The sequence below is a fragment of the Coptis chinensis genome, chromosome 3 (genome assembly GCF_015680905.1).
Source record: "Coptis chinensis isolate HL-2020 chromosome 3, ASM1568090v1, whole genome shotgun sequence".
In the NCBI taxonomy this organism is placed as follows: Eukaryota; Viridiplantae; Streptophyta; class Magnoliopsida; order Ranunculales; family Ranunculaceae; genus Coptis; species Coptis chinensis.
The window spans coordinates 16,307,362-16,324,001 of NC_141458.1; the positions used below are offsets into that span (position 1 = coordinate 16,307,362).

At 33.7% G+C, this 16,640-nt stretch overlaps 1 protein-coding gene across 1 annotated transcript; it reads right to left on the minus strand.

The window, feature by feature from the left end:
* Positions 1–4,312: 4,312 nt before the first annotated feature.
* LOC147508240 (uncharacterized) lies at positions 4,313–16,083 on the minus strand. Its single transcript, XM_086596995.1, is given in 21 exon segments — positions 4,313–5,415; positions 7,043–7,073; positions 7,273–7,380; positions 7,382–7,415; positions 8,021–8,103; positions 8,699–8,821; positions 8,996–9,161; positions 9,245–9,305; positions 9,308–9,347; positions 9,857–9,954; positions 10,864–11,066; positions 11,162–11,256; positions 11,803–11,919; positions 12,433–12,492; positions 13,580–13,633; positions 13,784–13,858; positions 13,955–14,030; positions 14,123–14,193; positions 15,103–15,124; positions 15,197–15,300; positions 15,858–16,083. Coding segments are annotated over 21 exon segments (2,280 nt in total). The 5' UTR covers positions 15,897–16,083; the 3' UTR covers positions 4,313–4,795.
* Positions 16,084–16,640: the final 557 nt, after the last annotated feature.

The window sequence follows — 16,640 nt, forward strand, 5'->3', positions numbered from 1 at the left end:
GAATTGATAACCAACAAGTCAACAACTTCATTTATTTCTCAATAAAACTGGATCCATTGCAACTTCATGCCTAGAATTAGAGATAAGTGAGTTTTGCATACAACTTCAAATCTTAGAACATCCTTTGCAGGAACTCTTAGTAATATCTCTAAGATTATAGCTTCGGGGAAACAAAGTCATTGTGATGATTAAGTTCTGCAGAAGTTGAAATTAGATAATTGCCTTTTCAAAAACTTAAATCACCTCTCTTTGTTATGTGTATACATATTTATACTGTATAGTTCTAGACACATCGTTTGATTTGTTAGTTGTTTTATTACGTCAACCAATAAAGCATGTCTACCAATAAAAAAATTATTATGTCAAAATTGTTGTGTATTCCACCAACGGAGCCAGGTGCGAGATACAAAGCACACCCCATCCCACCCAAAAAACATATGCAATTTTATTTTATTTTATTTTTTTTCGCCAAAAGTCTTACCAATAAAGATCAACAAAATTATATACATTTATTTCAATTCACAAAAACATTTACTAATTTAATATGGACCGATAAAGTTAAGATTTCAAGACTTAAGCCATTAATATGTCTATACACAAAAGGGGGAGCCAGTGAAATTGGGTGAGGTGAGCCACAACTAGTCATTTATATAAAAAACTAAAATAAGATCACCTAACAATTTTTGTTTTCCCTTGTATTTTTTTAAAAGTTCCAATCCCATCACAAAAAGATATGTAAATTTTGGAATTACAAAAAGACTAGATTGCTTAATAGATCGATTTAGGAGAAAAAAAATTACACGGATATTTAGCTTTTAGAAAATTAGGAACTTTAAGAAGAAAACAAATATATTTTACAAATATATATGCTTATGGAAACCACTTTAAAATTCCACAAATGAAAAAAAACAATGAATTCTTTTAGAATCAAAAGAAAATAGTCCAAAAGGCATTGGGAAAAAATAAACACATAGGACAATAAAAATATTATACAATGTTTAGACATTTTTTTTGGGCCTATATTAATAACAAAAAAATGGTGTTACAGGACTTATGATTTTAGATTGGGAACATAATTCTCATGTTTACGCTTTCTCAAAATCTATAGTGGGTAAGCAAAATTTGGATTTTCAAATAGCTTGTTCTCAACATGGTTTATGATCCCACCATTGTTTTAAAACTATACATGTTTAGACACCAAGACATTTTTGTGGTCACTTTAGATTTATTTTAATTGTTTTCGCTTTCATTTAATCTTTAAATTCCAAAATGCTTTAAGTAGATCTAAAAAGTAAATTTACTACAATTTTTGCAACAAATTAAAATTGTAATGGACTCAAGTAATCATGGATTGAATTCATTTAAAGACGCATACAATAAAATTCATTAATTATAACTAAAAAAAATTTATTATAAAAAACTAAAAAAATAAAGAGTTTGGGGAATTAAGGTTTAGGAAAACATACCAATAAAATACATAGTTAGGGGAAATTATTTTTGGGAGTGAGATTTGAAAATGTTATTAAGCGTTTTTTTTCTTTTTCATCTTTTTGTTTTTCTAAAAAAAGGAAAAACAGTCTACAATAATTCAATTTTGTCAAAAAATACATAAAATTATAAAATGGGGAGATTTTATGTTAACATTGAAAAGGGAGTTTTTTATTTTTGGTTGTTTTTTTGATGGTTTAAGAACAAAAAATATAGTAGTCATTTTTGAAGAATTGAGGTGAGTTGCAGGGCCCTTTATGAATTTGTGTTAAACCCTATATATATCTACATAATCTAAATTCATAGTCCTACAATAATTCAACAAATTGTTAACTTCCTATAATGCTACAAGGATATATACTATGTGTAGATCTAATGTTATATAATACGTTATATGATTTTTTTATAAAAAATTAACATTGAAAAAAATTATCTTGTTTTGTTTTGTTTTTTTTTTTAAATGAAAATTTTATCGATCAAAGGGTCATAACAAGTCCTATGACCGCAAGTAAGTTTTATGAATTTTGTTTTTTTGTCACCTCATTTTATCTTTTAAATACAACCATCACTACGCCTCCACAGAATGATCAAACCTAGGACCACAACAACCAAAAACCATACTATAGACTATGGGTGTAGCACCTATGAATATGAAAATACAATGTTTTAGCATATTTTGTTGCCTTAATGGACCACCCCACTTTTCCCAAAACCCCCATTTTAGGTAAGCCTTTTCTGCAATTTTGATCAACACTCATATTCTCAAGAAAAAAAACAACTCACAATTAAACACTTTTATTCTAAGTTATTTTAATAAAACTCACCATCACTATGTATTTCTACACTCTTCCACCACCACCAACACCAATACACTATGAACCTTTTCCACCAAATCTCACCACCATATACATTACATGAACCTTCACCAACTACAACAATTCAATAAATGTTGAACTTCCTATAATGCTATACCACCACCATATATAACCTTACTATTATGGGTAGGATAAAACTATAAAGTTTAACATTAAAGAAAAAAATTATTACGGTTTTGTTTTTTGATTTTTTTTTTGTTTTTAAATTTTATTGATAATGATAACTACTTAAACACTTTTTACAAATAATTATGACAATATCTACATAATCAAAGTTCATCACAAATCTAGTCCAATTCAATTTTTTTTTTTTTTGCTATAAGTCTATATAACCTTGTTTAAGATAAAACTATAAAGTTTGAAATGAAAGCAAAAAATTACCCCGGGGTTTTTTTTGTTTTTTGTTTTTTATGGGTGATTAAAAGTTTTATAAATTTAAGTTGAGCTTAGCAAGGCATTTGGCTATTTATTTTAGTCTCATCAACTTATCAAATATTTAAAGACACATTTGTCCATCTTTAATGGTTTAGAACTTAAAATAAATGATAAATTAATTTTTTATAATTTATTTTAGTCTCATCAACTATATCAAATATTTAGACACATTTGTCCAAAATGGTTTAGAACTTAAAATAAATTTTTTTTTTGTTAGATATATAAAATATTATGTAAGGGCAGTTCGGTCTTTGCAAATGTATGTGGTATATAAAACATGTAATAGTTGGAGTTTTCATAATATTGAAAACAATAGTTAACATGGTATTAGAGCGTATGTCTCGGTCCTGGTAGTTACGAAATTGAATTGGGTTTCCGGCTGTGGTACCCACTGCAACCGGGCTATAGAAGGTAATGGCATGGTAGTAGGTAGTTAGGTCTTTGCAATTGTATGTGGTATATAAAGCATGTAATAGTTAGGATTTTCATAATATTGAATACAATAGTTAACATTTTTATAGTTTGAAGATTCTTCTAGGCAATTAGTTATGTGGTACCTACTATTATGTAGATAAAACTATAAAGTTTAATATTGAAAGTAAAAAAAAATTATTTTGGTTTGTTTGTTTTTTTTTCAAGTGGAAATTTTATTGATAATGATAACGAGTTTTACAAATAATTAAGACAAAACGCAAAGAACAAAACCGCACAAGCAAGTCCTTTTTCGATTTTTTTTTTTTTTTTTTTTTTGTTGAGGTCTAACGCTTGTTTAATAATTGAAAGTGAAAGAAAGGAGGGAGAGCATACGAGTTTGTTATGGGTGATTAGAATTATACAAATTGACCGGTTGGGCTTTGGGTTTTTGGCTATTTGTTTTAGTTTCATCAACCCATCAAATATTTAAAGACACATTTGTCCCTCTTTAATGGTTTTGAACTTAAAATAAATGATAAATGATAATTTTGTTGATATATATATATATATATATAATATTCTTATTATTGTTGTGAAAATTTTGGGGGTGAGGTAGTGGAAGTTTGCTAAAAAAAATTAGGGGTGAGAGTTTTTATAATTTGAAGATTTTTCTAGACAATTAGTTATGTGGTAGTGGAGCTTTTCTAATTTCAAAAGGTGCCACCGCCCCACACGCAACCACTATATCCATCTATGTGTGTACCTAATGCACATAATTGGGTTATACTAAAAAATTCTGTTTTGTAACTTGTGAACGTGTTATGGAGTAAAATATAAGACCACTATCTTTATTCAACTGTTTACATATAGATTCACAAGTTTTATGCGTTCATATCAAAATTTTCCCTTATGCCAATACGTTTTATGTTTTCATTAGTATCAATTTCTTCATGGTCGATAAGTTCCTTCAGCAAATTGATCATTATTGTACTACATTGTAATCACCTGTTCTGCTTAATCAACAGGATCCAGGATTGTGTTCAAGTTAACAGGCCAGTACCCCAGTTCGAAACACTTGCAGAAAAGCAAAAATACTGGAATTGGAAAAACATTTTTAACGAAATATATAGAAAGAATCTTGTCCTGATTGAAAAAGGCGCGAAGGCATCTACAATTTTGTTTGGTAACACAAGCAGGAGGCAGTGCCCTCTTTATGACATTAGTATCCAACAGATCAACAGTTACAGTAAACAGGAGAACATCATCGTCCAATCTATTTGCAGTGGTCAGCGAGAATCGAACTGCTGAGAAAATGTGGGGAAAGAAAATTTTGAAGTGAGAACCTTCTCTTCCTTTACTCAAGGTTAGAGAGAGAAGAAAACTCATTTTGTACAGGATAACCATGGGTAACGAATAACATCAACCCTTGGGAATATCACACTTCTTCAGAGATGTACAAAAGATGCAGAGATACAATTTTACAGTAGTTGACAGACTGACCCTTTCTTGCTCCAGCGGCTACATCTTTCAGCATCAGAGAGCTCCCCAAACTCAAGTAACCAACCAATATCTTTCCCAACCTTTCACTTTCCTGCTACATTTTCAACAACTATATGTTCTACAGCCTTGTCAGTGTCATCACGTTCTACGGTTGTCATGTCTTCAACTGCAGTAGGTTTAGAACTTGAGTCCTCGTCACCTGGTTTTGATGGGTCAGAGACTGAGCTCTCATTGGGAGATTTTGGTGATCCTCCAGCATCAGGATCACCACTATCTACTACCGCACCAGCAGATACTGACGGTTTAGATGAATCAGCAACTGAACTATCAATCACATTCTCAGAATCCAAGGCTAACTCACCATTTGGTAGAGCTGGAGGTTGTTCTGCATCGGATGGATCACTCAAATCTGACGTTTCTCTCCATTGAACCCATTCTGGCGGTTTGTCTCCTTCAACAGGAGACGACGGTCTTGTGTCTTTATCAAGATCTTCAGGCACGCCATTTTCAGGACCTAAAATTCCAGGATCATTGGTTTTTGGGCTTGAGTCAGGTTCTGGTGAAGACGTTGTGTTATCATCTAGATCATCATCTTCACCAAGAACAACCTCATCATCACTGCTAGAGCTAACGATACCTGTTTCCTCAGCATCTGGTGATGGTGAGGGGGTGAGCCACTTGAATGCTTTTCTTCCGTCAAAAGCTTAACCAATTGGAGTTAAGTAAAAAAGAGAACCACTGAAAGGCCAAATACTGCAGAATTAGATAAAGCAAATTGCACCAGGTGTGGTATGCTTTCCATGCAAAACAGAAATAAATCTTATGCAGAATAATAAGACCACTGACCAAGAGAGTATAGGGACATCCTAAGCAAGCTGTCAAACTGATCAAATGATTCTAACGATCAGACAACCTCATTTTTCAAATGTTAAATACAGTAACTAGGAGAACCGAAAATTATCATTCTATACCAGGAGTTACATTTTTTATTTTTTTTCTCATATGAATATTAGAATGGCCAGGACCATCTGATCAGGCTTATATTATAGGGGAGGAGAAACTCCAGGCTTGAGTCATGAATGAATGACTCTTAACATCAATGTTAGCCACAGGAAAGACACTGCCTTCTTGTTGTATCTTGATGAAAAGATCTGTTGTTACAACTCAAACACCCAAGAGCAGGGGCAAAAAATAAAAATGAATGAATGAATGAATTAATTAATAAGTGGCGATCAAAATGCCCTACAACCTGTCCTGCTCATCTCCCCAAACGGAGGGAAGATATGACAACTTCTGCAGATTCATCGTCAAGTACACATCCTGCATAAAAAATCCTCTATAAGAAAACACTTATCCAATCGCCACAGAGACACAAGAAAACAATTTTCTTTATTCTAGGAAATTTTATGATTTCCCAGGACTGATATGATCAGAATAATACTATCATACAATACACGAATTACTATCTGCTGACATTAACAGAGTAGCATATTAAGTCAGCATAGGGAAATGAATAGCTACGCAACATCCTCAACTTCAACTCTCTGATGAAAAGGTAAGATAACTAACATTTTGCATGGGCAAAACCCTCGACAAAACAAATTTATCTTCACAATCATATCAGTCCTTGACTCATCTACACATGTGATTTAATTGGCCATAAGTTTACAGAATATACTAACCCTTATATACAGCTCAAGTTGACACAAATAATCTACTCCAGAGCCACTCTTTACGTTAAATCCAGATTTTAAGTTTTTACGGCTAATTTGGAGTTAAATGTTCAGTATCCCTTATATGACCCACTTATAGGGGACAGCTTTCCTGTTTTTCCTAGTTCAAGAATTTATCTTTTCTATTCATGAAATTGAGTAACCATTAATGTATGTATGTATATGTGTGTGTAAGGTTAAACAACGACTAGATCACACAAATTCGTGTGCCCAACGCGGGTGGATAAGATATCCCCACCATGAAGATCATCACCACCAATAATCAGCTCGTTCGGGTATTTCTAACTTTATCCAAAGAAGGTAGCAAAGCTGAATATTCTGGACTGCTAGTCGTCAGCTAAATGATAAATCCAAAAGCTAAAAACAACTTTTGACAAGGTTAGAAACTCCAGTAAGAGCGCTGATATGTTATGAAGATGCTCTTAATGGTGGGAAGAGTCCCACACCTCTTCTTCATTTATGACCGTGTAATAATAACCATACCCTACACACATACACACAGAGATGCAACAAAACTAATTGCCATAGCTTGTGAAATCACTTTTTCATGGTGCCCGCAACAGAAACACATAAAAGACAACTTGCTCTTGAAAATACCTCGGTCATCCCGCTCAAGTGAACCATGGCCCTGAAAGCATCAACAGTATATAAAAAATATGTTAAACTAACATCAATATGAGGATTGAGAAACAAAATTACGGTTATGATGGTTGGTATATCCCTCAACAATTTGAGTCTGAAGAATCCTGAAATTTTATATTGATTTTCATGTGGTAACTATTTCTATATAAGAAGCAACAGGTTCAATCTCCTTGACAAAAGCATACCTCTTCGGCGTCGTCGTTATTGTAAATCCCATATCGAAAGGCTTGGCTCAAATTATTTGCTAGGGCTGCTACATCATAATCTCTATCTCGAAAATCATCATCGCCGCTTATCCCTATTTCGATCCTGTAATGCGGTTGGCCTCCTGTAAAATAGACAATGATGCACAATTAGTTGTACAGGAGCAATTGATTGAGTTCTTTTTGATCTAGTATGTCCGATATTTGTATTTTTGGGGAAAACGATTAAGGTAAAGCAACCCTAAAAATCTGAAATAGAGAGGAAGAAAATGTGAAATGGAAAATAAAATGCATATTATGTACTGAGTATTACTCAGGCATATGCACGTGATGCTTGTATTGAAGAAATATACAAAGATGTTTAAATGTTTCCTGAATCTAAAAGGTTTGTGAATTATGAACTTGAGTGTTACCGAGCACATCTTTGCTATTACTAGATATGCCAGGGAATAAAAGTTCAAAGTAATGGGAAAATAATAATAATAAATAAATGGCACCAATATAGTTCCTCCTGGAGTAAAATATGTTCCTAAGATCAAATGTTTGTTTTGCGGGGTTTTACCCCATACTTGTTCTTTTGTTTTAGATACCACATATATAATGACTTAATTGTCTCAAAGCACCAAGAAGACTTCTAGAAATGCAACATTGACACATGCCATCATGCAATAGAAGTGCAACATTGGTACATGCCATCGTGCAATTCTAAAACAGTTGAGAACCCACATACCCACAGGCCCACTGATAAACATTCTCCAGAGAGTTGCGTTTAAGTAGGACATCTGTATGCCAATCTGCCCATTCAGTATTTTCCTGTGAAAAAGAAAAACGAAGCGGTTCTACTCTCACTAAAAGAAATCAATTTATGAAACTTAAGAAATTTGAAAATAATTAATAAAGAAGCGAAAAGTAATTGGTAATTATTAATTAACAATGCTTCCACTTACAAAATAATATTTTTATATGTCTCACAAAACAAACAACGATATAAATAAACAGAAAGGAAAAAAAAATTATAGAAGCTGTACGTTTCAACTTTACTTTCTTTCGTATATGGAACCAACTACTCTTGCAAATGGATATCATAAATCATGTATAAAGAAAACATTTCTATATACTTGCCAGTTGGGAGACCATAGCAATCAAAGGCATAACAAAAGAAATGCATGCCCCATGTGGAGTATTAGATAAATTATGTAGATAACTGCTAACATTTCATCCCTATGTTTACAATAAAGGTTCATGAAGCAATCACGGTATTGAACATAGCAGAATCTGGCCTCATCAAAGCAAGGCCTGCCCACTAAAATTACGTTACTCTACAAAGCACTTCATTTTAGATAATTTGCTATCCAGGATCTATGCACATATGAACCGACAAATGATGCACAATCTGATGAAAAGAAACCTGTAGATAAGCCTGAACTTCGGTGTTGTTATTTCCCAAATTGAGTAGCTTGTTGGATATCCGTGTTATGTGCCCAATATTTCCTATCCTGGGTGGTGACCTTCCCTCGGTGGGAATTGTTGGCTGCAAAATAAAAGATCGAATAAGCTTACTCATTCACCTCAGCTCAATAATCTGCAACTCGCGGTAATCACATAAAACACGCACAGACAAAGACCAAGATATAGAAACCATGCAGTGAAAACGAAAAATGATAACAATTGCAATGTCCGCAAAACTGGATGCAGAAATGGCTACCTTGCCGAAGTCAGTTGCTAATAAGAATTGGCTTTCTGCTGCCATTATTTTATCAACAAGATTACATTCATAGAGAACATGTTCAACAAGTACAGTCTTCTTGCTCTCCAAACACAATACTACAATATTCTCAACATGGTGGTGTAGAAAGTTATTGAACGGGTACCTAAAGTCATAATGACAAGAAGAGAGTTAGTTTCCTAGAAACCAGTCATTTCATGAACAAAATTTCTAGGTTGTGAAACTTACTCAAAGAACAAATCTAGAATACGTTGGATTGCTCCGAGTCGAATCAGCTCCTTCTCAGCGCGCCGCTACCGATTGAAAGTAAGATGGAGATGAATTCCACTATCTGAAAGTTTTTGTTTAAATTAGCACCAGCTATATTGGTAGCACAAAATCCCTCAATACGTACTTAATCATAAGAAAAAATAAACAATGTATCCTTCATTATTTCACATACAGGAGGACGGACTAAGTCAGCCAGCAGTTCACCCTAATTATCTACTTCTCAAGTCATTCAACTGAAAGATTTGAACTAGGTGTGATAAAAATACTGCAATGAATGCTCCAAAAATAGGGTGAAATATTAAAATAAATCCATTTTTGTAGAACATTTGATCAAGTCAGACTGGCTTAAATTATCTCATTCTCAAGAGAAATAAAGTTAAGTCCCCCCCCTGCATCCGCCATCCCATCATTATCAAGAGAGGGTATTTGAATCTGAGTTTTAGGGGTAGTACAACCATTAATTGAACCATTTACTTGACAAGTACCATAACTTTCTTCAATCGCCATTTATCACCACTTTAAGCACTCTAAATGTCACCCAAATATAGGATTAATACAATTGAAGAATACCTTCAGACGATGCTTTCCAAGAGGTGGGTGCAACTTCCCATATGTGGTTTCCAAAATATTCACAGCAGATGATATATCCAACAGCTTGAGCAAGTCACCTGCAACAGAACAAATGGTACCAATTATATAAGAGATTTTTATGAAGGAATTATCATCCTAGAATCGCCCTTATCGTCAGTATAATCAAGGGTGGTGTCATATTCTCAAGGTTCTAGCTCACTGGATCAGAATAATATAGGCAAACCTTGCAAAGCTCTAACCACACTTGATCTAATATATGCAGGACAAGACTGTTGCTCAAATTCCGAATTATCTTTAGCAACTTGACAACTAATAAATTAAACAGATTGCAGTTGATACACACATGCAAGGCCCAGACCTTCAACCATACCAGAAACTAGTGATATAGGCATCAACTCTCTCAACTTAATTAAAAACTTCTGCAGTCATCTCTTCATCTTGAGTTTTTTCTTCTTACCCGACTTATTTCCATGCTCCAACAATAATTTGTACAGGCTTGTCTATCAAGTTTATCAACATTACTAGCAATTTATTGGAGCTCAAATATAGGATTTGACTGTTGAGGCAACATCACCATGAGACAAGGAAGTAAAACTATGTAGTCAACACGCACTAACCACGATTTTCCCTTGATCCATGTAATTCATTTTAGGTAACGAAGTTTAGTTTCCTTTGTTAGACTTGGATTCTTGGTTCCCAAGGAAACTGTAGTTATAAAAGAGCAATTTTGGCATCATTGTAACTTAATAGTAACATATGACTTTTGGTTTTATCATTATGTGTGTGTTTCTCTTTGTGATAAAATCATGATTTAATTATGTTCAATTAAGGTTAATACTTGACACTTGAACCTCTAACATCAAGCTCCATTGGTGTTTAATCTTGTTTTGCTTGATTGCAAGATTGACATCAATGGTACTTGGGAAGTTCATAAGAATATGAGCAAGGGAGCTTCATGTAACTATAAACAGATAAGAAGACCATACCAAGGCTCTCCAACATGCCCTCCACCATTTCCGGATTTGCAGTAATTGTTGGTCCTTGAGTTAGCTGGCCTCTATACATATGATACGGACTTGATGATGACCTCTTAGGGTCTAACAAAGATATGCATACAGACAATGAATGAACTAAAACAGAAGTGGGCCTTGAATCTTCCCAGCATGACTGAAATAATCTTCCAATAAAGCTGCAAGACAAAAGTAGATTTAATCAGACATGGATACAACATAGTTTAACAAAAGAGACATGAAACCAAGTAATGAGAAGAAAACATAATAGTACCTTGGACTGGAAATTTTGGCAGAAATTCCTGGAGGAGCATATCTAGTAATAGCACAAAGTGTTTCTGCTGCATTTGCATGCACTTCAGGACAATCCTGTTTTGCACCAATATTTAATTATAGAGTTCAAAGTAGAACCATGATAGTGATTAAATGGAGAAGAATTAAAGTCACACTGTGCTTATACATGAATGCATCTATATCACACTCAAATAGGCTGTCCAAAATGTCACACAATATTGTAACACTGTTTGATACATCGTTATCTGTGGAATCACGGTAGCAGATATCACTGTTCGCTCTATCCTAATGACTAAATGACCATGTGATTAAACAGAGAAGTATTAAAGTCACACTGTGCTTATACATGAATCACATCTATATCACCGTTAGCTTTATCCTAATGACTAAATGACCATGTTCGTAAAATTTCGTAAAATTCCGAATCCTAAAGGTCTAAAAATGTAGAGGCAATTTTGCAAAGATGCATCTCTTCTTTCAATCCCTAAATATACTGCAACCAAAACTATAAAGTTGGATAAATCCAGAAACAATATTTCGATAAAGAGTACCCAACCACGCACTGAAGTACCGGATCAAGATAAATATCAATAAAACCAAAGAACATTGTTTGATGCTTACCGATGAGCTGAATTTATCTACAATCATCTCAAGCACATCTGTATCTTCTAGCCACTGCATAGCGTCCATGTAGTTGGTGTATATATGTTCATCGGCACCGATTAGGCGTATTAAAACCTATTTTAACAGGGAGGAGGACATTAATCACTCCAAATTGTAGAATCTAACTACTAGATTGCAAAATCTACAGAATAAATACAGCAAACAATATGAAATAGAAGAGAGACGGGAGGGAGACGAGCTAGACGATCGCAGGATCTGCGCTCTGCGCAAATTTCTACATTCATTTTTTTTATGCGTCAAGCTAGATGATCAACTCAATATGCAAATTAACATCTAATAATTGTGTTGAAATATTGATTTGCACAACCTTTAACTTTTCATTCTTTTCGAGAAGAACAACCAAAAAATTCAAAAGGATGTGATTATCTTTTTTACATACCAATAAGTTGCAAAAAAAGATGAAGGATACATGGATGGATAGGAGCAGATATAACATGAAGCAGGAACAGTACCACAGCATTTTAAGATATTTTCAGATTAAAAAAGAAATAAGTATGCATAGCTCTAATTTTGAAATAGTGAAATAGCACAAATAAGCAATACGCTTAAAAGGGGTCAATTACCAACCTCCATGATGGATGTAATTCCAATAAGATCAACCATCTGACGAAAAAATTCCTGATGTGCCTATATAAGAGAAAAAAATGAAAATGAAGATTAACTATTGTAAACAAAAGTTTTACAACTATGGAAGAGAATTATCCATTTCATATAATGGAAGAAAAACTTACTACAATCGCAATTGAATCAATCAAACTTTTGATCACTACAGTTAAATCGGTGATTAGTCCCTGAGTACTACCAGCTCAAGAACCCATTAAGTTGCCTAGCCAATTAATTAAGCCCAAAAAATATCGGACCCACAAATCAGCGAGTAACCGGAACCATAAAAAGCAAGTAATCAGCTAAGTTGGTGATTCGAGTCCACACTGACTTCGACCATTTAACACATTTAATTAAACATTTTTTTAGGACAAGGCATTAAGAACCCCAAGCCGCACAACCTAAGATTTTTCTTGAGACTGTCTTTCAAAGAAGAGGAAGACACATACATAAGATAATTATGTCGTCCAGTAGCTCGATTTATCTAACTCTCAGCTAATCACCTTCTCCCATGACGGGTATTTGGATTAGAAAACACGCGTTTTAAGCTGTTAAGCTAACTATGAAGGATGTCATCATCACAATCAAAGTATTGGTTTTCCTTTGGTCAAAAATCTGGGAGGAGTGGAATCCCATTGGGAATTTTGTGTTGAGATGGGAGTCTTTATTGGGCGGTGGCAGTGAAAGCGATTGAGGTGTTTATCTCTGCAGTTTTATTGTATTCCTTCTCATTATTTTCATGTTCTCTTGTAATTCATCCTACAACCCCCATTTGATTTTATGCAATATGTCATTAACTATACAGGTAAATGAAAAAAGACAGATAAACAGCTTCTCCCAGAATATCTATATATGCTCATGAAATTTCTTGGAGGTTAACAGTTTCATCAAGTTATCGAGAATTCGAGACATAAAGGCATCCTTATGACTTCTTTTTCCTATTTATCTTTAATATCATTCTTTCTAAGTAAATACTACAGAAGATCACAATGAACACAGCTTCCAATTCAATAAACCACAATCCACATCTAAGAGCCATTTCCATGCTACTCATGGTTGAAAAAAATGAAACAGAACTGTCATCAATAAGTACACCGGGCCGTCAACTTACTTGAACAAAATTCATAAAAGGAACAGTTTTCCGCAACATCAGGGATATGACAACCTACCAAAACCAAAAAATACATGTACCATCAGTATCTCCCATTTCCATATGAAATCACAAACTTATGTAAACCTAAACTCTTCCATCATTTTCATAAAGACAGGTGATCATAATACAAAAATTTCCCAATGCAAAGAAAAGAATACATACCTTGCTGAAGTATCCCGCCAATAAGGTGCTATGTGAACGGTTAGGCTCTAAGAATGAGAACAACAAATGCATCAACTGCAAATTCAACAAAAAACACAGATTAATCATCAAAGCTTCGATAGTCAGAGACATACACAAATAAAACTAAATAAAGAGAATATAGAATCTAACCTCCTCATCCTCTACCAGTGTTTTCAGTATAATATCAACCTCACAAGTAAATATCTCGCAAGCAATAAATGGGAACCTACATAGAAATACTCTGACATATGTTAGTTCTTGAAGATTAAAATAATAGAGAATAAAGAAATGGGGAGTGTGAGTGTGAGGTGGGGAAACCATACTTGAAAGAAACGATTCTTTTCAGCATCCTCGGGAGCTTCTTCAACGATATATCGGAAGGAGTTGCTCTACCTGTGCCCTTTCTCAAGAGACTGTTAAAGAGAGGGTGGAGGCACATTAACAGAGGCATCACGAGAACAAACATTTCTTTATCAATAAAATAAATCATTGTATCCAAGAGAGGAGGTTCACAGGAATTTAAATAGGAAACTAAGTCATTTTTATTTTTAGTACTTATTAGTAAATTGCCACTTATTCTGACTTGAGAGTAATGGACCACTTTTTAGGTGTTTGATCAGCTATAAGTGGCAGACCCATTATTTTCCTTTTTCGCTACCCATAAGTACCAAAAGTCTAAGCTGGATAACCTGACTTACACACACTTATAAGTAGCAAGCACTTATAACTAGTTACCACTTATAAGTAGTACAAAACAACAAGCAAGAAGAGAAGACGTCCCAACAAGGTTGGCACCACTTATGTACTCATCCTTAGGCATCCCACCTCTTTATGAGGAGGAACCATAACAAACATTAGAAAGTACAAATAGTCTAGAAACACGTAATATATTGTAAACGTAACATAACCCAATAAACCATGACAATTCTTCATAAATATGAATGTACTTGAAATTTCGAATCTATTCCATCTACATGATTCAAAATTTTAAAAATAGGAACTGCACAAGATATATGTACACAAGATTCATGAATCAATTCTATTTAACCAAATATTCACAGTGATCACACTAGATCAGTGAAACAAATAATTGCAAGCAACACTGTAATCGAGAGGACCAGGAAAAACTAACAGTAAGAGAGTAGGAACAGACACACAAAAAGTATAACTATTGTTTAAATTCGCTCAACTTGGCCGAAGTGAACTTTAAATCATCTTATACACTTGCTGTGAAAGAGTTTATTCTTGTAATTATACCATACATAAACGGATCCAAATATCGATACTGAATGCAAAACCAATATGAGCTTATCATCCCAACTCCAAAGAAACACTGTAAATGATGTAAACATCAAACGAGATACGCAAAAAAAAAAGGCATGTAAATATTACAAATTGATTAGACGACCGTTGAGAGCTTTGCATTCCTGTATTATTTCATCCTCATCGAGAAGTTCCTCCAGTGTGTAGTTTTCCTTATCCAGAATCGTCTCGACCTGAATGGAAAGACAGACATTAGAAAAATGGTGGTGGGGGGAATCTCCTTCACCAATCCCAAGCATTTCAAATAAGATGCAACTGTTTGTGTTCCATTACACACTTTTCTTTAGTTGAAATAATATCTAAGTGCAAGTAATTATAATCCAAGTACCTAAAGCGGGTTAGGATTTCTATAGTACGACCATTGCACCTACTTTCCTTCTACATATTTCACCGTCTCCGATTACCAAAAACCACCAATCGAGTTCCACATTAAATCATCGATACGAGCACTACCACCAATAAAGGATTTGCTTACTATGTTTCTTGCACCTCATTGGACATCATTATATATATATAACCACAACATTTTCTTTCTCATTTCATTATAATTCAATTCCCAAATCAAATTATGCACTCTTCCTCACACACCAATATTTACAATTCCATTCAAATTAGCAAACTCAGCTCAATTCCTCAATTCCAATCACAATATAACAAGCAATATCAATCAAATCAAGAAAAGTCCACATATTACAATGAATTGAACAAGAAAATTGAAATTCAAACTTACAGGAGAAGCAGTAGACAAACCAGCCATACGCCAAAACATCTTGTCAGATCTAATTAAAGGAAACCAATTCAATAATTGATTGTAAAGATTGGTTCTTTAAGGGTTTTGAGGATTGAATTAAAGATTAAAAGATTGAAAGGAAAGTTTTTTTGAGATTTGAGGATTGGGAAAAAGCAACGACCAATCTCCAGCAGTTGCGGGAGAGAGAGGAGAGAGAAAATGAAAATGAAAAAAAATTAAAAAATATAAACTTTTTTGATCAAAACTATTTATACTAATGGTAATTTTTAATTTATATATATTTTCAAGTTATATAAATAAATAAATAATAATAAATATAAAATTATGTTTCACTAGATTTGTGAATTTAGTTAGTGATTAAAAATGATGGGGCAAAAACTTCCAAACTTTTGGTGCATTTATGTGTTGCTACTTGCTATATACTATTTTTTTTTTTTTTTTTTTTTTTTTTTTTCATTTTGGAGACAAATGACAATATACATATAATATAGTAACTTTTTAAAAAATAAATGGAGGAAAAATTGAAATTTAGTGAAAATGACAGTTGCATATGAAGAGTGATAGAGAAAATAGAAAGGTGTTGTTTGTGATTAAGTATGGTATGGTAAAAATGTAAACGAAGATATATATATTTGAGTGGTCACATTTTAGCTAGTTCAATGAACCCGTGGTGGCTCTAACAAGTCCATACTCAAGTTTACCCGATTGGGCGATGTGAAGCTGAGGTTAATTGATTGGTAACGTTAAAAAATATATAAGTGG